Raw genomic sequence first — 22,178 nt, forward strand, 5'->3', positions numbered from 1 at the left:
CTTACTTCAGCTGTTGCGAGGCCCAAGTTGCGAATCTTCCGGAGAATGGATATTTTTAATTAACCTGGTTTTTGGCGAGTGACTGGAATGGAGGTCGGCTGTGTTGTGATACTTACTGGGTACTGAAGCACGCGTAGTTTCCCCTTCATCTGAAGCATTACAAATAATTTCCAAAATCCGTGGGCCAGATGCAGTTGCCCTGCTTGAGACAGAAGAGTTAGGAGATGAAGTACAATTTCCCCCAGCCCACCACCTTTCTGGCAAGATGTGAAGGAGCAACTCGGGTCGCTTTGTCGTGAAGGAGTATTACAAACCATATTCCTACCTAGGTAAATTCCCCATCTTGTTTCAGAGCAAGGAATTTCTTATTTTATTTGCTGGTTTCTGGAGCTGGAGTAAAGCATTGCTGTGGATTTTTTACAAAGCTGCTCTACCCTGTCCCAGGAGCTGACAGCCCCTCAGCAAACAGGAAGCGACCACTGCGTGTGTTGAGAGACGGTACTCATTTTGTTAGGACCCTTTGGTGATCCAAGCTAGGTAAATAAGGATAAATATGAGCTAACTGCATATGCTGCAGCCCATAGTTATTTAGTGGTTTATGTGTGAAACCATGGAAGGAAGAGGCTGGACCAGAGAGACCTTCTACTGTTTCGTGTGAGATACCTGTTGGTGCGAGGCGTAACCCGGAGAAACACATGCTTAGGGTTACACTCTCGTTTTAATGAAGCCTTGACTGTTACCCGTGGCGATGCTTGCGGTGGTACAGATGTCTGTTTGGCTCCTTTAGCATTCCGCGTGTTTTGTTGAAGCGGAAATAGTGCGAGCAGTCGCTAAGTGGAAGAGTAACTCAAGCGTCAGATCTAGGATGACTTGTTTCACGCACCACGGGAGTGTTTTTAGTGTAAGGCTCTCTGCTCCAAATTCAGTTTGTTAGCTGAAAATATTGATTTGCAGATGCTGTGATCATCTGACTCTTTTAATATCAAAAACAATGTCCAAAGCAATTCCTCTGAAGCTTGTTCTGATGTAGGCCAGTGAAGTGTCCCGTTACCTACTGTTCTGTTTCTGTCATAAAGAAATACTAAATTCAGATGTCTTTATAATGACAATTTCCTATTCTTTCCTGAAATAAATTATGCCTTCTACAAATGTTTCTAGGAGGTGAATGAATAATTGACTACTGAGAAAAAGGGAAGATCCTTTTCATAGGCAGGTTGAATCTGGTGTGATGTTTGAAAATCAGTAGTTCCGCCTAGAGTTTTAGATGTGATATAAATGAGTTGGTGTAGATATACAGTATATAGACATGAAGATATCCCTGTGAGCATCAATTCCAGACACTGGTATTTATTTTACGTGCACCTCCAAAGAAGTTTAATTCGGTTTCCCAAACAAGGAATGTTAGTGTTTATGTATTTAGGACCTGTACTTGAATACAGGGACCCCTGTTACCGTATTTGTGTTTAGGTGAGGGAAAGGATACCAAAAATCAGGTGTTTTTTTCATCCGTAACGCTTTTTCCTTTTTGTTATGCTTGGGCAGGCATTTGTTCAAATTGAAGGATCAGCTTTGAATCTTTGTATCTTCTAGGAAGGATGGTGTGCAATAATTGCTAAAATGGAAAATATTTTACAGCTGTTGCTTCTACAGTTGGTTTTATAGGTTAGCTACTGATGAGCCAGTAATAAATCAGTGCAAGCCTCACATGCCCATGCTTTTCCTTCTTTGCACAGAACTTGAATATTTTTTGCTCCCCACTCTCCTCCGTGGGGTGAACTGCACGGGGAGTTTTCCTGTTTTGGAGAAGGATTTGGAAATGAAGTCGCTGCCATGCTTCAGATCTCAATCTTCTTTGCTGTTTGCATATGATTCTTTGCCAGTCGGCTGGGTCAATATTAAAACCCAGCTGTGCTACCTAAAACCCAGAGACTCCGTCTGTATCAGCATTTCTGATTCCTCATATCTGGAGTTCAGAAATTGGCTATAAATGGAGTTCCCTGAAAGGGAGGAAGACGAGGCGGGGGCTGATGGTTTGCCTTGTTCCATTTCTGTGCTACCTGTGTTTGTCTTGTCCTTCTAGGAGCTTGCATATCCTGTTCTGTCAGTCCAAAGTGAATATATTAGTGCGGTTAGGCTTGTACCTCAGTGTTTGTTTGATTTTTTTTTATTATTATTATTTTATTTTATTGATTTCCCTCCCTCAATTCCCCCCCCCAAGAAAAAAAAATAATCATTTTCTTTTGCTTTGATTTTTGTTTACGTGATTATGCAGAAACATTGCGGGTGATACCAGCTGTGAGTTTTTACATGCTAAAAAAAATTTTGTAGTGTAGGATGCTGGTACATGGAGATAGAGAGGAGCAGCGGTGACAGTGATCCTGTGTGCGACAGAGGAACACAGCACGTCGCTAGTCCTGGCCCTGGCTCACCCTGAGCGGAGTTTTTTCCTCTGAAATGGTGATCGTAGGGGCTGGGGATTGTTTTGGTGTTTAGAGCTATTGCGGCGGCGTAGGACAAGGCAGCACCAAAGAACTCTTTGGAAGCGCGTTCCCTCTGAGGCTCGGGCAGATGCCCAGCACCTCGTTCACCTGCAAGTGGGTCGGGGTGTTGGGTCACCCGGTGCTTGTGAGCGCCCGGCGTTTCCTCTCCTTTGGGCGAGAGCCAGAAAGGAAACTGCTTTGTTTAGAAAAGGGCTTGTTTGTTTACTGCTGCCTGTTCTTACTCTTGATAGAAATGGCATTCCTCCTTCCCTGTGAAACGTCTGGCTAAATCACAAGCGTGAGGAAGTGGCTGAAGAAATGGCGTAACTGAATTGCTGTTTATTGAGTGATTTTTATAGAATTCCCGTCTTTCAGATAGGAAGATCTGTTTGACGAAACGATGACAATAACGGGAGCTTCTGTTCTTATAAACCCAAGCGTAGACTTGCCCCGGGGTGAGGCTGACGTTCTGCGGTGAGGCCGGCAGTGCTGCTGACAGGTGCCTGCCGGTGCGAGCCCTGTTCTTGCCCACGGCAAGTGCATCCGCCCGTGGCTCAGGAACCACCTGGAGCAGCCCCAGTGGCTCCAGCCTGACCGCTGAGTTTCCCAGAATTTCCAGCTCTACCCCTTTTTTGAAGATGAGAAAACAGCGATGAAACCCTCCCTGTGTCTGGAAGCGTCGTGCAGGTGGGCAGGGATGAGTAGAGACCTGCTTGCTGCCCGGTTCCCGACAGCCTCATGCAGGGGCTTTCTCCAGGGGAGGTGGGCACCGCTCAGCGGAGCCGCGGTCACCCCCGGGGCAGGATCTCCAGGTGGGACCCGCGGGCATTGTTTCTTTTGCTCAGAGCTGTGATCCTCTGATCTTATCGTCTGGAAGTTCCTCCAACCCTTCAGTCAAACCTGATGCAGACAAAAATATTTTCTTTGTATGACTGCACTTTGAATAGTGAAAACTAAAAAGAAAAATAATAAGGCTGGTTTTCTTACTCTCATTTCTAAATGGCATAATATGCCTGTTCCTCTTAGATGCACGAGGAACGCTTTTTGGTTTGTAACTTACGATTTATTTTATTTTAGTTTTTAGGACCTGTAGTTTTACTTATTTATTTTTACCATACTCTCGTGTTACTCCTCTTCATTTACTTATTTATTTTGGCCCTTGGCTCAGAATTCCAGATGCATCTCAATCATATAGCCCTCTGAGCTATCCTTCATTGAGCAAACGTCAGAGTTCAGTATAATAAATATGACTGTTCTTTGGCAGCGCTCGCTGCATGTCTTTCATAGCTGAAGGGTTTACAGCACTTCCAAATGTCTTTAATTTTTTTTTCTTCAAATTTTGATTAGAAACATCACTCAGCAAGACAGAGGAGCTGTCTGTTTTCTCTGCTTCTGTAAACATACATAAATGTAAGTGGATGTTAATTTTATTTTTTCAAACTATGCTGCCACTTTTTTTTTTTTTTCAGTAGGAATAGACCTTACCGATTTGGTTATGCTTCGTTCCTGTGTAAACCAGAATCCCTTTTGGATATAGCTCTTGAGTTGGTAAAATCTGGATGTTAAGTACAAGTTGGTTTTCCTAATTGAACCGTGCAACTTAAAAGATACATTTGAAGCCAGGAATCAATTCCTCCTTGTTCCCCGGTGTTTTTGCGATGACCGCTTACAGGTCATCTGGTGGTGTGACTGATCTGGGGAAGGGTACTGCCCTCCTTCCCTGGGGATGCTCTCCCCTGAGCCACGTGCCCGTGGCACATCCCAAGTGCTGCTCTGGAGCCAAGGAGTGCATGTCCTCTGCTGTTGGGTGCGTGGTTACCTAGCTGGGAGACAGCCGAGTCCTCAAGATGCTTCTGTGGCACTTGTGCCGGAGGGGATGCGTACCTGCGGTGTGCTTGGGTTCGCTGCGTGCCAGCAGGTACAGGGACCTGTCCTTGGGAGGTGCTGGGGTCCCGGCCCTGGCTGAGGACCCCGTGTCACACCAGGAAAGGTAGCATCAGCCACAGAGCCTTTTTTCTCCCCTCACCCATCTCATGGGTGGAAATCGTTGTCTAGTTTACCACATGCCTTTAAGTGGTTGAATACAGTTATGAAGCAAATCAGTGTCTGAGCTGATAACTGAGCTCAGCTCTTGCAAGAAGACCCAAAGGAAAATTTGGAAGCTCTAACGGGGTGATTTCTGTTGTGTTGAGCAATGGAGTGATTTGTTCATAGCTCAGCGTGGGAAGGAAATCTGGTTTGATGAGCTGGGGACAATCAGTCGATAGTTTGTTTCCCCCCTGCTGCCATGGCCTCCCTCTCCTTTCTGCCACTCTGCTTCCCTCTCCCACCCTCTACACCCTGCTCTCTTGCTACAAAAGAGGGGTAAAGATAGGGGGTTTTTCTGATGTACCTGAAAGTGCTTGCTGAGCAGGGGAAATCTAACACCACACACCTCTGGCACTGCACGTGTAGGAAGCAGAATGTAAAAGTCAGATTGTCATTGATGTACTGTAAGCAATCTAAGTATTGCTGCACAAACAAAATTACAATTATCTTAATGGAGAAACTGCTTGCTGTGTGCATTTGTCTTCAAAGCAGCAGAGCTTACTGGAGAGAGAACCTCGCAAAAATCTTCTGACCTTAAGAGCACCACTTGGCCATGCCTAGGCAAGGTGAGGTCTACTCCAGGCTCTGGCAGCTGGTCTCCTAGGCAGTACTGCCTCTACCCACAGGTCTTGTCTTGGACTTTGCACCATCACAGGTACAGCGAAGCTCCATTCAACACGAACTACCCTTGGAAACGTAGAGAATCACGCAGAAAAACACTTAGGAATTGGTAAGGAAAGGTTAACAGTCATTCATCTCCCAGGGGCATGTATACATCCTCACAATTTTAGCTGTGGTTGTAATGCATACAAAGTTTACTCATGTTGTAATCAGAACAAGCGAAATCCCCTGCTCTGAGCTGCAGCTGGATTCTTTCCAAAGGAGCTTGGTTTCCTTTTAATATTGTGTTATTAATTAGCTCAGCAATTCATTCTGGTTTTATTTGGAACAAATCAGTGAGTGTTGCCGTCTTGGAACTCTTCTGTAAATGGCCGGAGTTTTCTTGAAAGAGGTCTTTCGCTGGAGAAAAGCGAGCATCCTCCACGCGGGGATGGCCTCTGCTTGGGGCCGTCAGTGTGTTCCCAGCATACTTGCCAGCCTCCGCAGAGGGAAGGTATTAAGAAATGTGAGCTTTCTCTTTTTCAAAGTTATTGCAAATCAATAGGAGGTTTTCCATCCATTCAGTAGAAATGTTTAGCTCTTACCACAGTTTTATCAGGATACATTAGAATTTTACCCTTGTAAAGCTACATATGCCTCTTGGCTGCGAGATACTCTTGAACAAACTCACCTGTTTTTTTGAAACATTTATGAGGTCCCCTCACAGCCTTCTCTTCTCCAGGCTGAACAAGCCCAGCTCCCTCAGCCTTTCCTCGTAGGAGAGATGCTCCAGCCCCCTCACCATCCTCGTAGCCCGCCGCTGGGCTCTCTCAAGTAGCTCACACACACACACACACATATCCATACGTACACATGTGTGTTTATACATGCGTGTGGGGGGGTTTACAATAGTATTTATGAAAGTTGAATAACCAGCGACCCAAATGTTTGCTTAGACTCTGTGTGTGTAAGCAAGTATCAAATCTCCACAAGCTGAAGGAGCTGGGTGCTTTCTTGGGGGTGTGCCTCTGGTGTGCGGTGCTTCAGACAAGCCGTCCGAGGGATGGTGTGCAGGGCAGGCAGTGCTTTAGTAAGACCGAGGGAGCACCAAGTACAGCGCTTGACCCTCTGTTTTAAGTTTTCTTCCGTGCTTGGCTTTTCTGCTTGGCTTTGGAGCTAGGCTGTGAACAGCTTGAGGCTCCCGTGGCGAATTCTTGTTAGCAATATGCAGTTCTGCTGGGAATATTCTCAGACCCAGGGCTCAGTTTATCCACTCGTCTGACAGCACGATGGTAATGGTGAAAAGCTCTCGCTTGCAGGAGCATCTCATGTGGGATCAGTGCTTGGGGAGAGAGGGGCTGCTCCTCGCCGCCCTGCTGCCTCAGCGAGCTGGGAAATGTTTAATAAACCTGAAACAAGGTGTTAGGCTGTTACTTCTTTGTTCTCGCCTTTCTGAGGACGATCATCCATCTGGAGATTGCAAGCTGAGATTTAGAAATAGCTGCTCTTGCAGTATTATTTGCCACATGGTTAATTAAGAGACTGCCATACAGATTTATGGCTACTGAATTTCTTCCCTGTTCTTATTGCAAGTGGCTACAGTTTTATTGAAAATTCGTGAATACAGATGCAGAACCCTTTCATCTGATACATCAAAGAAAATGAGCTCCTCTGATACCTCTCGCACGGTTTTTTGTTTCAGCTGCTCTCATGCATTCCTGTTGAAAAGATGCCAGTTGTGATTTAGATCCTGCCAAGAGAAAAGGGGCCAGCTGTGGTGAACAGCAGAGGTATTCCATTTGCAAAATATTCTTGTGATCGTCTGTTCATTTCCTTGAGAGCAAGCCACCTTTTGGGAACAAGGAAGAACCTGATAGATTTCTATGCAATCTTAGTATTGTGCAAAACCAAACAAATATTGATATGGGCTTGGAGAGTCTTTTAATGAGGGGGTAGGAAGTTACAGACTGGAGATGTGTCTTGGTTTCGGCTGCTGCCGGCAACAAAAGCGCCATGCGGCCGCCCCTCCCCCCGCCGGCGTGCGGAGGAGAATGAAAAGAAAGAGGCAGAAACCGGTGGGTCGGGATAAGGGCAGTTTAACATAACAGCAAACAGAGGGAAACAGGAACAACAACGATACAGATAAGGAGAAAACACAACAACGAACCGCACGACCCAGACAGCCGCTCTCCCGAACAGGACCGGCGCCGCGCCCTCCCAAACCGCGAGTGAGTTCCCGCTGCGCCGCCCCCCGCACCGGAACCCAGCGTGACGGCACATGGTATGGAATACCGGGCTCTGTTTGGCCAGGTGGGGTCAGCCCCCACCCCCTGGCTGTGCCCCTTCCTGGAGTCCGGTGAAAATTAACCCTGTCCTGGCCAAACCCAGGACAAGGTGGAAGAGAAATTTTTTCATAGATAGCAGTTAACATATATGAGGACGTATGTCATGGCAAAGCTCTTTAATCACTTTTAATTGCATTTAAATTAAGTCATCTTTATTCTGAAATTAGTGTGTTCTGTATCTACTGGTTTCTGACAGTGTTTGTCACTGCTGTTTAGGTTTCCAGGGGCATCCTCCTGGTTTTGTGTCATAAAGCCGTCATTCGCACACAGGCGCTGTCGTCAGAAGTCCGCGCTGGCTGGGAGCTGCTGCGCGGCAGCGGCAGAGATGCTCCTGCTTCCCTCTGGAAGCAGGATAGGTGGCACCTGCAGTACCACAAATGTGATTTAACGTCTCCTTGTTTTCATTACTTTTTGAATGGCGGGCAGCGTGGCATGCTAAAGGTTTCTCACGCAGGTAGACTCTGTTTTGTGAGATGTGGTTTGTCTTGTCTGATGCAAAACGCAGCCAATACAGATACTACGGGATGAGCACGATGTGTGCTCTCTTCTCTGCTGCTGATGCTCCCTGGGAGCCAGCTTGGATCCCGAGCATGGCTGCAGGCATCGCTGTGCTCCATGCAGCGGTCGGGCAGCCTCTGCTTGGGGTCTCCTGTGCCCGGAGGAGCCGAGCTCACCCTTGCCCTGCGCTGCCCAGCTCCCTGCTGCGAGCAAGCCTGGCCCTGAGCAGGGGCTCTGCTGTGCATGCATCGTGCCCCGCGGTCCCCAGCTCTCCCAGCTGCATTCCTGGGGGGGGAATGAACTCCCTGCATCAAACCTGAGCTGGCTCCATGTCTGTGGTCCAAGCCCTCCACCTGTGAGTAGCTACAGGCTCTGGAGGAGAGCTCCTCCTGGCAGATTCTTACGTGGTTAAGCAATTACAGGCCTGACATCAGGTTGGTGTGTTAGTTGTGTGTGTGTCTTACAGGAGAGAGTCAGGCATGGAGAAAGTAGAGAGGGGAGGTTGCACCTTGTGTTTTTGTTGGATTTTGGACGAGAGGTTCACTTTTTTCATGCTATGCCTGTCCACGCACGTTGTGGTGTTCATAGCATCAGAGGCGAAGTAGTGTGTCTAAAGAGTAGTTTGCCTGGCATCGGTTTTAGCACTGTCTTGGTGCTTGTATATGAAATGAACATCTGATCTGGTTTTGGTAAGAAAGAGAACTATTCTGCTTAGATATCTGTCTGATAGTTCTATCCAGTTGATACAGGGTATCTATCCAGGTCAGAGATGAAGGGAGCCACTGCCCATCTGGTGAGGTGTCACCCTGGCTGCCTGCCCGGGAGCCAGCCTGATAACTCCACCAGCTCGCCTGGTGTCAGTGCACGGACAACTGATGTGACACAGGTAAAAAAGTGTTAATTAGATAGAAGTGATGGGCTAGTGTGTGCTGAAAAGAACCCCTGCCAGATCTATCATGTGTAGAGAAGTACCTTTGAAGAAGCACCTGTGTCGCTTCGTAGAGGTATTTTAGAATAACTTTTGTCCTGCTGTGTTCTTAGGGGAAAAATAATCCCATTTTTCTTACTTGACTATTGGAGGTTCAGTCTGTTATTGCTCTCTTTGCTTGGCAGCGAATTGGATTTCTGCAGAGAGGAAATTAGATTTTTCCTTTCCTTCCACTCTGTCTCTGTCCTGTGTTTACATCGACTGACCGTAGTTTGTGCACTGCGCTGCGCAAGATAACCTTTCCTTCCAAGCGCTGCTTCATTTGCTGTTCCCTAATAAACTGTATTTACACACGCTGCTTCCTCCGTTACTTCTGATGACAGCAAAGACCATCAAGGAAAAGTGCTTCATGTCTGAACTCAGCCAGGAGTGAGTGCAGGCTTAACCTGGGCCGTTCCAGCCTGCTCTGAATCAGAAGTGCCAGAATTGGAATGAGAAGTGTGCATGGCCCATGGGTAGGAGCTGCAGCTCTTAGAGGTCTGTGTCTAGCAACTGCCTGGAAATTTGGATGTATAAGCAGATATGCTGGATTTTATTTATTTACTTCTTCCCCTAGCAGCCAGCTGCAAACTGGAAGGCTTGTCTGGGAGTCATTAATAGTTTTTGCTGTGATTTTGTCTGGTCAACTAGCCACAAGTGAGTTTGGGACCATGTTATTCTAGGAACATCCAGTGAGATGATGTGTTTACAGCAGAGGACAAATCCCACGAAGAGCATTGGAGGAAGACGAGGTCCCTGAGGCTGGCAAGAGCTTGGTGGGAATCAGGAAACGTGGCAGCAACGGGGACGGGGTCACCTCCCAGCAGTCTTCAGGGTCGCTGTGGTAGAGCTCATCATGCCAAAAGGGTCAGCTTGGGGAGCACGGCAGTGGTGGGACATGTTGGAAGTGCTGAACAGCTTGGAAAACGAAGCGTTCCAAGATGTTTTTTCTTTCTTTTTGTGCTCTGTTGAAAAGCAAATTCCAAACACATAAATCCTGTCTTAGGGCCACAGCCTGCACGTTGCTCTTGACTGAGCTAAGCTGGGGCAAATGCAGCCCTGGTGCTTTAGGGTGCTACCACCACAGGGAATTTCTGGTGTCCCGCGTTTTGCACCTAAAACAGTGTTGCCCAAGCTTTCTTCTGCTCGACTGGTGATACGGCTCTTGTTCATCTGAGTCTGATTGCTTGCCTCCTTTTTGGGATAGGGGAACATCTTGAGGGGTCCTTAGAGGGAAGGAATTAAGAGTGTAATATAAGGGTGTATAGTAATATGGGGGAAGTGTCAAAAATAACTTTTTTTTTATTATAATGTGAAACTGTGAATGTGAATCCAGAATCAGACTGTCTCCTTGCAGATTTTTTTCAGTGAGAATGCTGTTGACTTCAGGTGCTTTGTCCTGGCCATTTTCTCCAAGGGATACTCGTATATAATTACAGTCTTGGTGACTCACAGGCTGAAACTGGGCAGGGAGAGAAAACTGCAAAGGCGTAAAAAGCAGTTAACTTGTGGTTTCTGATGGAGCTAGCACTTGGGCTGTGGTGCAGGAATTGCTTTGTGTTTTGGGACTGGAGACGGGTGAGTGAACGCTGCAGAGTTGTTCAGGCAGTGTGATTTAACCTCGTTTTCCTCTTGATATATTATTTGCAAATGACTTACAACTTTTTTTTCTTTAAATAAAAGTATTTGCTATTCATCCTTGTCCAAATACCCTCTGAGAATAAATGTCAGCCCTTGAAGACAAACGAGAGGGTTTCTGAAATCTGAAACAGGTTATTTTTTACCCGTGTGCAAGTGTAAGACCAAGTGAGCAAGGCTGGGATGTGGCCCTCTGTCCCTTGGTGGCGATGCCAGCTCCCATCGGCTCTGCGACAGCGCTGCAGAGGCTCTCCGTTAGCTCCCTCCTTGCTCACGCCCGGACGAGTCGGAGTGCTTGCGGCAGCACGGCTGGCAGAACCAAGCCGTGAGCCCCCCTGGCCCGTCCGCATGTCCTGAGCAGCTTGCGGGGCGTGCTGGTGGGCAGAGTGCCCCCCAAGTCCCGTCCAGGGCTGGCGTTCCAAGCTCCCCCCACCGCCCCATCCGAGCTGCCAGCGGTGTTGGGATCTTCCTAAATTTTGCCAGCCGTGCAGAGATACATGATGGAGCCTCGTCCTTTGACAGAAATCCCAGCCTTTCTGGTGAGCTGTAGGGGACAGTTGGTTTTGATACGGAGCAATCTGGAGTCCTGCTGTATTTTGCAAGCTATTTCGAGGTTTCCAAAGGTGATAAAGAAATAAAACCTTCCAGGTCTAATGGCGCTCTGCAGACGCTCCAAAGACGTGTGCGGGTCGGAGATGTGCCGTACCTCCTCCACCTACGGCCCGACTCCAGAAACCCCCTCGTTTCTGCTCTGCTCCCGGGGTTCTTCAGGCAGACCGATTTCCAGATGAGGCGACTGAAGTGGCGTGCACTGGTTCGAGTACCGTGTAATTGCGCTGAATTAATGCGCTGATGTTCATATACAGCTCCTGCTTGGCAGAACCGCGGATGCGCTTGCAGAAGGGCCTCCCAGCACTTCATGTGCTCTGTGGAACGCACCTGCTTTTCCCTCTGAAGGCTCATCCAGGCTTTCCCTTCTTTCTAACAAGAGTCCCAAAGGACTACGCAGGGGGAACACAGGAGGAGTGAGGGAGAGAAAATGGATCCTGTTTGAAGACAAGTGATGTCAGTAATTCAAAACCTGCTCACGAGACCTTACCCGATCTGACTCTGGTGGTGTGCTGTGGGCTGGCTCCTATGAAATGACGAGAAACTTGGTTTCAGTTGTTCTGGTCTGTCAAGAAAACCTTACCCTAGCCTTGCCGCTGTTGGTGCAATGCAGATCAAACGAGGACTTTCATGTGACAATGTTGCCTTCAGCCCATAGTTTTGCTGGTCCTAAAAACTACTTCTCATGCTTTTTAGACATGTTTGGAAATTGCTGCAGGCTTGAAACCTCTGTTGGACTCTGTATTCTCCTGAGGTGCAAGAGCGTACCCCGACAACCTGCTTGTTACAGCTGGATGGTCGGAAAGTCTGACCAAGCTCAAAGCCCTGTAGGTCCACTGGCATCTGAGGCAGCTTTGTCAGGCCATGTCCGTCGTCGTGAAACTCAACTCCTCTGAAACTCAAGGGCTGCCCATGCTCCGGGCAGGGGGACCGCACCAGCGAGGGAAGCCAGCCCAGGACATCTCCAAGGCTGCTTCCAGAGGGAAGCGTGGGGAGCGTCGGGGACAGAGCTCAGTACGTGCCTAGGAAGTTGAACACATCCTAGGGGTGCATGTGGCTCTCTTGGGGGTCAAGCAGGGCCACTGCTGCAATGTTGGGGGTGAGCAAAAAGGACAATGTGTGAAGTCGTGGGGGAGCTGCTCTGAAATATGTCCTCTTAGTACGCCAAAAATGTTGGTTTGAAAGTCCTTTTCTTGAGCTTAGCCTTTGTCACGAGAAACAGCCAATGTAGCTGCTGTGGTTCTTATTCCCTTGGTTAATATTTGAAAATATTTCCCATGGGAATTCTAAATAACTCAGTAAGACACTACATAGAGGGTCAAAGTGGTTAGTTTTATTCCCCCCCCACCGCAAGGTCTCTAAGTAGGCAGATTTTGCACAGCCGCACTCATTCTCTTACGGATTTCATTCATGCCGGCGTCACTGGTGTGACACGGAGGACGAGAGGCTGCTGCATCCTCATCGCATCCCTGAGGCTGTGCTTGGCAGGCAACAGCAAACCCATTTGGGGTTTCTTTTCATACCCTTTAGGAGTGGATGATGTTTACAATTTCTTGCTTCATTGTTTTTTTTCTCATCCCTCATAATTCTCAGGCATACTTAATGAATTTCTGTTCTCATCTTTTTTCTCATAGTCCTGAGATTTTATGACTCCAATCCTGTTCTTCATCTTCTTGATACCTGACCTGTAGGTCAGGTTGTTCCCCATCCTTATGTTACTTGAATGAAGTCCCAGCTAGGGTGCGACTGGCACAGCGGGCATGTGCCGTCCCTGTAACCTGTGTTCTGCCCATGCTGCTGGTGCCGGCTCGCGTGCTCTCATACGGGCGTACGTACACGCACACACAGGCTTTTACTCTGCCTTCATTCGTCACCAGTTTTAATACTTCTAGTACAAATCGTTGCTGCGTGCAGACTCATGGAATTAAGTATCTGGCCCCAGTGCTGTTCCTTCCATGCCAGAACGTGCTCCTGCTTGTTAGCAGTGGGGTTACTTCGAGTGCAACACGCAGCTCCCCAGAATGCCGGAATCCCTTGTAGGAAGGGGCATAGTTCACACCAGCTCTCCCTGCGGCATGTTTGCGGGCTGTGGGGCTGCGGAACATTGATTTGGGCACTTCTGTAGAGGAAGGACATAAGGGATAGGGTCCGAAAGCAGGATTTCCACGCTTTTATTTCTGCGTTTCCTAGCCAGAGTCGTGTGCCGTGCGGTGAGCCTCGTGTGTTCGGTGTCTTGCGCCTGCGATGCCTGCAGGGACCGGGTCTGCACCCTGCACGTGGTGGGGCCGCTGCCTGCGGGCTGGGTCGCGCTTGCGGCGTGCCTGGAGCAGTTCTGCCACGGGTGTTGGTAGAGGAGGCCCCATCCCTAGAAACGTTCAAACAAACATTCACGGGGGTTGTCTGGGTCCCGCTTCTGCGCTTGTGCTGTCCGTTGTTACTGGGCATTTGCAGGCAGGGAGAAAGTCTGTCCCGCGTCTCCTGGGCGTGTCTGATTTCGCTGCCCTAGTACTGCGGGGCTGCTTTGCGTACGGGCTTCAACTCGTCTGTGCGAGCGGTGGAATGGGGCTCGCAGAAATCCGGCAGCAGAGTTGGATCTGCTGCTCCGGCTGGGCTGCCTGGAGTAGCAATGCTAGGTGAGGAAGCAAAAGGCTTCCCGTGCCCGTCTCCTTGTCCACACAAAATTTTCCAAGTAAAGCAAATGGATGTATCCAGGAGTTGGTACCGATGGCAGTTTCCATGATTTGTGTGTGTAACGAGGGTTTACTCGATTCTCCGCGCTTCGCAGAGTAGCTGAGGTGGAAACCTTTTCACTGCGCGGGGCAGCTGGAGAGTTCTTGCTGGATTTGCCAGGGGTGGATAAAGCTGATCTCTGCCTTCTAGTGACTTCATGCGAGTCAATAATTTATCACGTGAACCGGGTGGAAATTGTTGTGGCCCCAGAGGCCTTGTGCCTGGGCACATCGTGACACCGGCGGGAGCATCAGTGGGGGGTGCAGCGTGCCTTTGCAAGGGCTGGGGCAGAGGTGCTGCAGCGGGTGGCTTTGCTAGCAGAGGTGGGAAAAGGTTGACTGCTAAATGCTTGCTAAAAACTGCAGTGCTGAATATTTTATCATATAAAAATGATGCAAGAGATGTCAGAAGGTCAGTAGGCTGTCCTAATACGTAGAACATTTCAACAGGGATGTGAGATTTCATATACACGAAGCGCCTGCTGATGTCACTTGAAAGTCATGCTCACCCAGCTGCAGCGGGGATTTTTTTTGTGTGTGTGTGTTCTCCAGCTTTCTTAGAGGAAAGGGCAAAAATCGATCATATGCACGTCATAATCCAGAGAAGAAAATAGATGCTAACCAGTCTCTGAAGTTATTCCCTTTCTATACGATGAATCTGGAGTTACGTACTATGGACCAGTGACTTAATAAAAGATACTTTTATTATTTGGATACCTCTTTCTGACTTTGTATAAAACTTGTTCTCCTCCCGGTTAATTTTTTTTATCTGGTAATACCCTAAGCAGTGCAATTGAAATGCCAAAGCCTTGCCTATCTAACGCAGACCTCCCATTTCTATAGCAACAGAACTCGTCCTTGTACTTAATGAAGGTATACTGGAGTGTGAGTAACTGGGACTTCAGGGTTTAGAAAAACACACAGAACCACTTTGTATTTGAAGATTAAGGGAATATAATGGAAGTGACCTCTTTGCATAGAATAAAAAAAATTGCCTAGGGTTGGGATACTTCATTAGTAAGAATGAAACCATATTAATGTCATAAGGAGCTCTGTGTTTTAATCTTGTTTTCTAATTAAAATGTAAAAGGCTTTTATAGCAAGTGAGAGTCTTTGAGGGTTTTTTCCCCCCCTTCCTTTTCCAAAGCTGCTGTGTTTGTGGTTAAGCTGGTGAAAATTTGGGCTGCCTCATAACAGATACATTTTTCTTCTGTATTGGCAAAAATCCATCAATAGTTTTTGTTATTGGCTGCAAAGAAAGAGGGGGGGGAAAAAGCAGCGTCTGGTGTTTAATCCTACGTTTGATCTGTAAGGTAGTTCCTGGTCAGCTAGTTTAAATCTGTGTGACAGTGATAAATGCTGAACAAGCTACAGGCGAGAGAGGGAATGAAGGAGCAGCTGTCATCTCTTCCTATTGTCTTACGGCTTTTCAATTACAATTTTAACAACCGTTAAATTCTGATTTAAAGCAACCATAATTCTAATTTGAAACAACCGTAGGAAACATCCCAAGGAAAAGCAGCAATGCTGACAGCAACATATCACATATCACAAATGTTTACGAGCCTGTGTTTCTGCGTCAGCGTGCTGATAAGTACTACACAACATTTGTGGCAGGTTTATTGTGCTTAATTATTGATCTGCAGAAGTGAATGTGGGCAAATGGGAATTATGAAATAGGGACTTCTATTGCAATCTTAGTGGTGAAGAAATTGTTTGAATAGATTTCCACAAGGCAGTCCAATTTTTCTGCTATTTCTTCTGTGTTTTTTTTTTTTTTTTCTGATAAGCTCATCTTCATTCCTGAGGACTGAATAAAGGTAGCCAAAATTCAGGGTTTAAAGAAACTTTACCTGCTGAACTTGCTTGTCACAAGGCAGCTGAGACAAACGATGATGGCAGTAAATTGCCCCCCAGCGAAAGGAAGGGTGGAGGACAGGATAGGACAGATGGAAGGCTGGCTCATTTGAAAGTTGATCAAGATTAGCTACTGTGAAAACTAAAAGCAAACCCAGAAACAACCCACTCAGCAAAATCCAGCTTGAAACTGGCTGAGTCGCAGCGTATTAAATTGTGGGCAGGTGGCATCCCGTGTGAGCTGGGAGCCTGTATCCTGCTGAGAGCTGCGCTCTTCTGCCTCCCAGCAGACTGACTGGGAAGGCACGTGGCATCTCCAAGAAGTATGAGAAGGCTTGACCCAGAATCTTTGGATTATATTTTACTCCACATTCCCTTTGAAAAACAGTTATCTTACAATTTGGTGAAACGCTTCTCTAGGCAGAGACTGGAGGAGAGCTGCCGGTGAGGATGCAGCAGGTCTGCGGGAGAGGCAAGAGGTGTTTGGAAGTTGCAATGTCTGCGCCACGGGCAGTTGTTAATGGGCTTCTCCGTAGCTGCTGGGGTATTTGGAGCCCAAATACGGGAGGAAACGAGATATGTGTGATTGCGCATAACTTTGGTCAAAGGTCTTGAAGGGCGTTAACTCCCTGAAAGTTTCACGAAGAGATGCCCTGTGGGTGCCTTTGCTGGTGGGGGGCTAACGCGTTCGCCTGTGCTCTGTGTTTCAGGGATAGAGCTCTGTCCTCCTGGGCACCGGTTCATGATCACCATGGTGGCGAGCTTCATCGAAATGGCGGGGCAGTTCCTCATGCCGGGGCTGGCTGCCCTCTGCAGAGACTGGCAGGTCCTCCAGGCAGTCATCATCTGTCCTTTCCTGCTGATGCTGCTTTACTGGGTGTAAGTATTTTTTCCTCCTGTTGGGCCAAAGACAACGTCAGCTCCTAATGTTGGACTTTTGGGGGGTGCTTCACTGTTGGGAAATGTGTGCGCTTCACCATACGTATGAGCCTTTCCTTTTGTTCTTCCAGTCACCTTTTGCAAAGATTTGACTTTGAAATAAGAAAGCATAACTTTATAATTTGCTGTAGCACGCACTTAGGTTACATGCTGCGACGCTGAGGGAACTCGGGAGATGGTCCTCTTTCGCTGAGCAGCAAGGTGTACTTTGCTGTTGTTCTGGCCGTCACTTCCCCTTTAAAGACAAAAACAATTCTCGAGAAGATGCAGCTCAGCCTTGCTGTTGTCAAATCATGGCCGCACAGCTACATTTTCCCTTAAAACCTGTGTTGTGGTGCTGGGCTGTCACTGTTGGTTCCTTCGGCCTGGGTTAGCTGAACCAGGTTAAAAATAATGTGTGTCAGCTCTTGAAGAAGCACGCCTGGCCGTCCCGTGTGCCTGAGGTAGCCAGCCCTGAGCTAGGCTGCCTGCTCGGTTTTGCCCGAATCGGCGCACGCTGTGCCAAAGCTTGGGTGTCCGGGCTGCGCCGGGCAGCGGCTCGGGATCGGTCCCACGAGGAGTCCTCCCCTCCCGGCTGCTCCCACTGCTCTCTGCCCACCATGGCGTTGGTACAGCCGTCTGGGAGAAGCAGGGTGACTCTCACCCCAGGGCTGGTGCCGGGTCCATCCCAACCAGGACTCTATAAATCTACCAAAAAATCTTTCTTCGCTGTTCTTCCTTGTTAGTGACACGAAGTGGCGGCGTAACACAAGGGAAGTTTATGAGAGCAGTGCTGTACAAAACCATAACAGTAAGAACATGCTAGATGGTTCGTTTTAAAGATAACATTAACAAGATTAAAATATTTCATAGCTGTACACTGGAAAAAATGAAGAAAAAAGGCCACAGCACTGTGCAGGACCAAGTTGTTTATGTACCATGGGGGGCCAAGCTGCCAGCTGTAATGCCTGACAAGTTCCAACGTGTAACAACTTGCTACAGGATATGGCAATTTTTAACAGTTGTATATTTTTCCATTAATGCATGAAGGCCTTACAGAGTTCTCCTGTGTTTGTGGCGGTAACCCTCAGTGGGGGATTTCTTCACTTATCCCCGAGGTAGACGTGCCACAGCTTGGGCTGAGGCCAAGACGCAGCACACTGGGCAAAGTTACAAGTCCTTCACAAGATAATGGCTTTTTGTTTGTTTGTTTTACCCCCTGTTTTCCAACATGCAACATCTAAATAGTCTCCTCTTGTCAGTGTTTTAATCTGGATGATGAATGAGCTGGAGTGTTCTTGTTAACGCATGATACCATTCTCCCAAACCTGCCGTATGTTACACGCATGCAAGCGCAAACACGTGCAGGTCTACTCCCGAGCCTCCTGCTGGGATGCCCGCCAGCTGGAAAGCATGATATCCACCGCCGAATGGGACCCTATATCAAACACAATGTTTACAGATATTTGTGTCCAAAAGAACAGCACGATAGTGTGAAGATGCTTCATGAACACAGTAGATCACACAGACAGCAGCAGGCCCTCAGCAGTCTTCTGGAGGTCAGCATGTTTTCCAGGTGGCTGAGCCAGGGTCCCGTGCGTGCCTGTTGAAGGTCGTCCCTGGGTGACACTGAAAGCAATAGGAAATGCTAACATTTGTTTCCTAATTTCCAAGGGCTTTGTGGGTTTGTGTTTGGACAGAACAGGCAGACCATGCAAATAGATCCCCCTTGTATAATGTGTGATAGGACAGCTTGATAAATAGCAGTAACAGCCAGAGTAACAGGGTTTGCGCTGCCCGGGGTTTTTGCATTTGCAGAAGTGGGCTCTGATCAGGATGCCTGCTTAATTGTACTGTCAGTACAGTATGCACTTTTCTCTTAGGCTTCTCTCTTCTATCTGTTGCATATTCTTGAGAAAGCGCTACCGTTTTATTACCTCTTTGCTTTCCTCCCTTCTTCCCCTGGCGTTGTGTTGGGGAATAGAGCGTGGACCCTCAGCATATGTTACAGATGAAGGAAGAAATCAAACTGAGTTGTAATAAAAGCACTGGAAAGCTGCGCTGCTTGTTAGTTCCCCATCGTGTACCCAAGGCAGTGAGTTCCATAACAGATGCTTCAGTAGCCCCTGCGCCGCCTGCTCCTTCCTCCTTGCTCTCTCTACTTCCATCTCCTCCTGCGAGAGAGCTGTTTGCCCCCTCCGTGCTGGGGCTGAGCCCTCTCCCACCCACAGATCTGCTCTGCTCCCAACCAGCGCGTGGCCAGCTGTACCATCCCCGGGAGGTGGGTGGCTGGGCAGAGCGGGGAGGTGGGCAGGAGCCCACCAGAGCCACCAGAGGGGAAGGGGGAAGCAGCAGAGCTGTCGAGGAGGGGTGGGCTGGGGCACCTGGCATTCGAGCAGTGCCTTGGCTGAGCTCTCAGGGCGTTCTGCAAGGGCAGAGAGGCACCCAACAGTCTAAAATAAACTCCTGCTTCACTCTGACCAAAACTGAAGAACGGGGAAGGGGTGGCTAGATGTTTTCTGGTGCTGTTAGATAGGATTTGCCCTCACCAGGACACAAAGTTGTAATAACTGGGCTTGTAGCCCTGGGGCAGACCCCTAGTTGACACACTGTACCCTTTGCGTGGGCATGGGTTTGCTCTGCATCTGGACAGGATCATGGTTCTCCTGCCAGCTATGCATGGTCCCTGCCTGGCCTTTTTCTGTCTGTCAAGGATTCTTCTCTGCTTGTAGAATTTCTCTTAAGACTTAAGATCTTTTTTCCCAGCATCCCTCCCACTCCTACCCTGATCCTTTCCCCAGCAGCAGCTTTGTAACAGGACACGAATGTTTCCCTCTACCCACCCACCCCTCGTTCTTTTCTTCGACTGCAAAAGTCTGGTCCTTTCCTCGCTGATGGAGGAGGTAGAAGACTATAACCAGGTTTGCACAGGCAGCTCAGCTCAGCCCACCCTCGGCAGAAAGCTGTCTCAGCTTCTTTCATATGTATATATATACAATATCTAATGCCAGATGATAAAGCACGAGGTTGTGACCAAATTTCTGTGCAGAAGTCCACAGGGGCCAGGGAGTAGGCTTTTTTTTTTTTTTTTGCTTTTGAGTTTGTGATGTTGCTTGGTGTGGCAACAGAAGATACAACAGTAGGTGCGTACAGATGACCCTTGGCAGCAGGGTCCGTGTTCCACCATCGAGCTTGGACACTTGCAGAGACAGGGTGGCCAGCACTTCCCCTTGCTGTGCCCGATAAGCTGGCTTCAGAGCAGCCCAGGAGTTTCTAAAGATCCTTAAATGAACCTCCCACTGCTCACACTGAGTAACGGAGCTACTGAAAGACGTGAGGCTTCAGCACTTCCAGTTTGAGAAACCCGTAGGAGCTGGAAGGCAGAGACGGCGTTTGTCCCTGCGATGCCCATCCCTGCGGCTCTCCTTCGTTCCTAGGAGCGGGTGCTCCCTGCAGGGCTTGTCCTTTGGGACCTGTGAGTGGACCATTCAAAAAGGGCAGCTTTTAGGCTTAGTGGCTAAGGCTGTCCGCTCTCTGGAGCCAAGTGCAGTGAAATTTTGCATTCAAAGAATTCTTAATTTTTCCAAACGTGCATTTGTAGCACAGGACTTTCTGCAGGAGGATACGCCGAAGCATCCGGGTGGCATCGGTGGTAGTAAATAAGCTGTCAAGCCAAATAGCTGTCATCGCGGCTGTTAGATGTTTTTATTGACTGATATAATTTGCATTGCAGTCTGCCTGAATTCTCCTTTTTTCTTCTTAAAACTAAAAATTCTCTGTCTAGGATGGAGGTTTTGCTAACCTGCCTTCCAGATTGTATCAACTTTGAAAAATAGTACCACAATGCCGCAATTGCCTGGTCCACAAAAGAACTGAGGCAGCATCCACAGCAAGAATCAGTGCTTTGTGATGGAAATTTGAGGTTTATTCTGTATTTGAAGTTGAAAATAATTGTTAAATTTGTTCTTAGAAAGGTCTTTTGGAAGATTAGTGAAAATGAGGCCTAAACAAGAAAGAGATACGTGCTTGTAGCCAGGTCTATGCATATCTATGGCATATGGGGTTTGCTGTTTGTTGGTTTTACGTTCTGTGTATTTCTTTTGGTTTTGTCTGAAAATAAACTTACCTGAAAAAGAAGGAAGACTGATCAGTTAAGCTGATGACTCTGGTGAATATCAGCACTTTAAGAAAACAACCAGATGGAAAATATTTTTTTTTTACTTTGTAACTGTGTGTATGTTTATGTTATTGTGGCAACTCAACTAACATAACACTGTCTTTACGAGGGGAAACTTAGAGAGCAACAGCTGAATGTTGTCTGGAGCATACACCAATATACCGACCTGCATGAACAAATGACTTGAAGTCTGCATATGCAGGAGAAGATTTTTGACATGTTTAAAAATTAAAAAATCTGTGCCATTATAATCCTAAAAAGTAATTCTTCTCTTTCCTCTCTCCATCTTTACAAGAGAATCCAGATCACTTCTGTCAGCTATTTTCTTTCTTCAGTCTGAATTACCCTGTGTTAACTGCACAGCTCATTCATTCCCTGCTTGGCAGCAAATGTCTATTGCAGACAGCGCTTCCTCCTGTTCCCAGTGCTTTCAGAATGGTATTAACAGGCAGAACACCTCAAATACATTATAAAATTCTAATATGTCCTATTTCTAGGTGATAGGATATTTCCTGTATCATTTGTGAGTCAGTGTAAAAGAAAATGTCATTAACTTGCACATCCTGAATCTTTTTTCCCGTCTATTTGTTTCATAAGTGATTCTTCTGCTTTTTGTAAATTACAACGTAGCTCATGAACAGTTAAATGAGCAGCTAAACCCTATCAGTTCTTGCTCTGGCAGAAACTTGGAAGCGACCCTAACCTGTTTTCCATCTTTAAAGTGTTTTCCCAGAGTCCCTTCGGTGGCTGATGGCTACACAACAGTTTGAGGCATCCAAGGAACTGATCCTTCAGTTCACGCACAAGAACAGGATGAACACGGAAAGTGACATCAAAGGAGTGGTGCCTGGTGAGTAGGACAGACAGACAGCCCCAAATCCCTCCACTCTTCTCTAAAAGCTGTGCGGGGCATTGCCGTCCAGAAGTAAATCATCTATTTACTGCCTGTAAAATCATCCCATGCATTCATTCATTTTGCTCTTCTCGAAAAACCATTCCAAACTCCGGCACTGTGTTTAAAATTACTTGGCCTAGCAACTGAACAGTCCTAGCAATTATAGTCTTATCTTGCAGTGCCGCATGTCTTTAGACACATCTCTTGAACAACTTTGCCGTGGCTGCAGAGTGCGCCTTCAGCCCTCTCTGCATCTGGAAACTGTGTTTTAAGGAAGCTGCTCGCTGGGGTCCTGCCCATCACGCAACCCTTCTTTTGTTGGTTTGGAGAAGCGGCAGCAGGCGAACCCCAAACTCTAAAGCACCAGCTCTGTGGCA

General features: G+C 47.6%; 1 protein-coding gene across 2 annotated transcripts in view; it reads left to right on the top strand.

Moving 5' to 3' along the window:
- SLC22A23 (solute carrier family 22 member 23) overlaps positions 1-22,178 on the top strand; it is a 108,967-nt gene that overhangs the window by 59,437 nt on the left and 27,352 nt on the right. For both annotated transcript variants that reach the window (XM_075417208.1, XM_075417209.1), the window contains exons 4-5: positions 16,522-16,690; positions 21,629-21,756. In XM_075417208.1, the coding sequence (XP_075273323.1) occupies positions 16,522-16,690; positions 21,629-21,756 (297 nt within the window). The remainder of the gene's footprint in view (positions 1-16,521; positions 16,691-21,628; positions 21,757-22,178) is intronic.

Source organism: Opisthocomus hoazin, chromosome 3 (genome assembly GCF_030867145.1).
Source record: "Opisthocomus hoazin isolate bOpiHoa1 chromosome 3, bOpiHoa1.hap1, whole genome shotgun sequence".
Lineage (NCBI taxonomy): Eukaryota > Metazoa > Chordata > Aves > Opisthocomiformes > Opisthocomidae > Opisthocomus > Opisthocomus hoazin.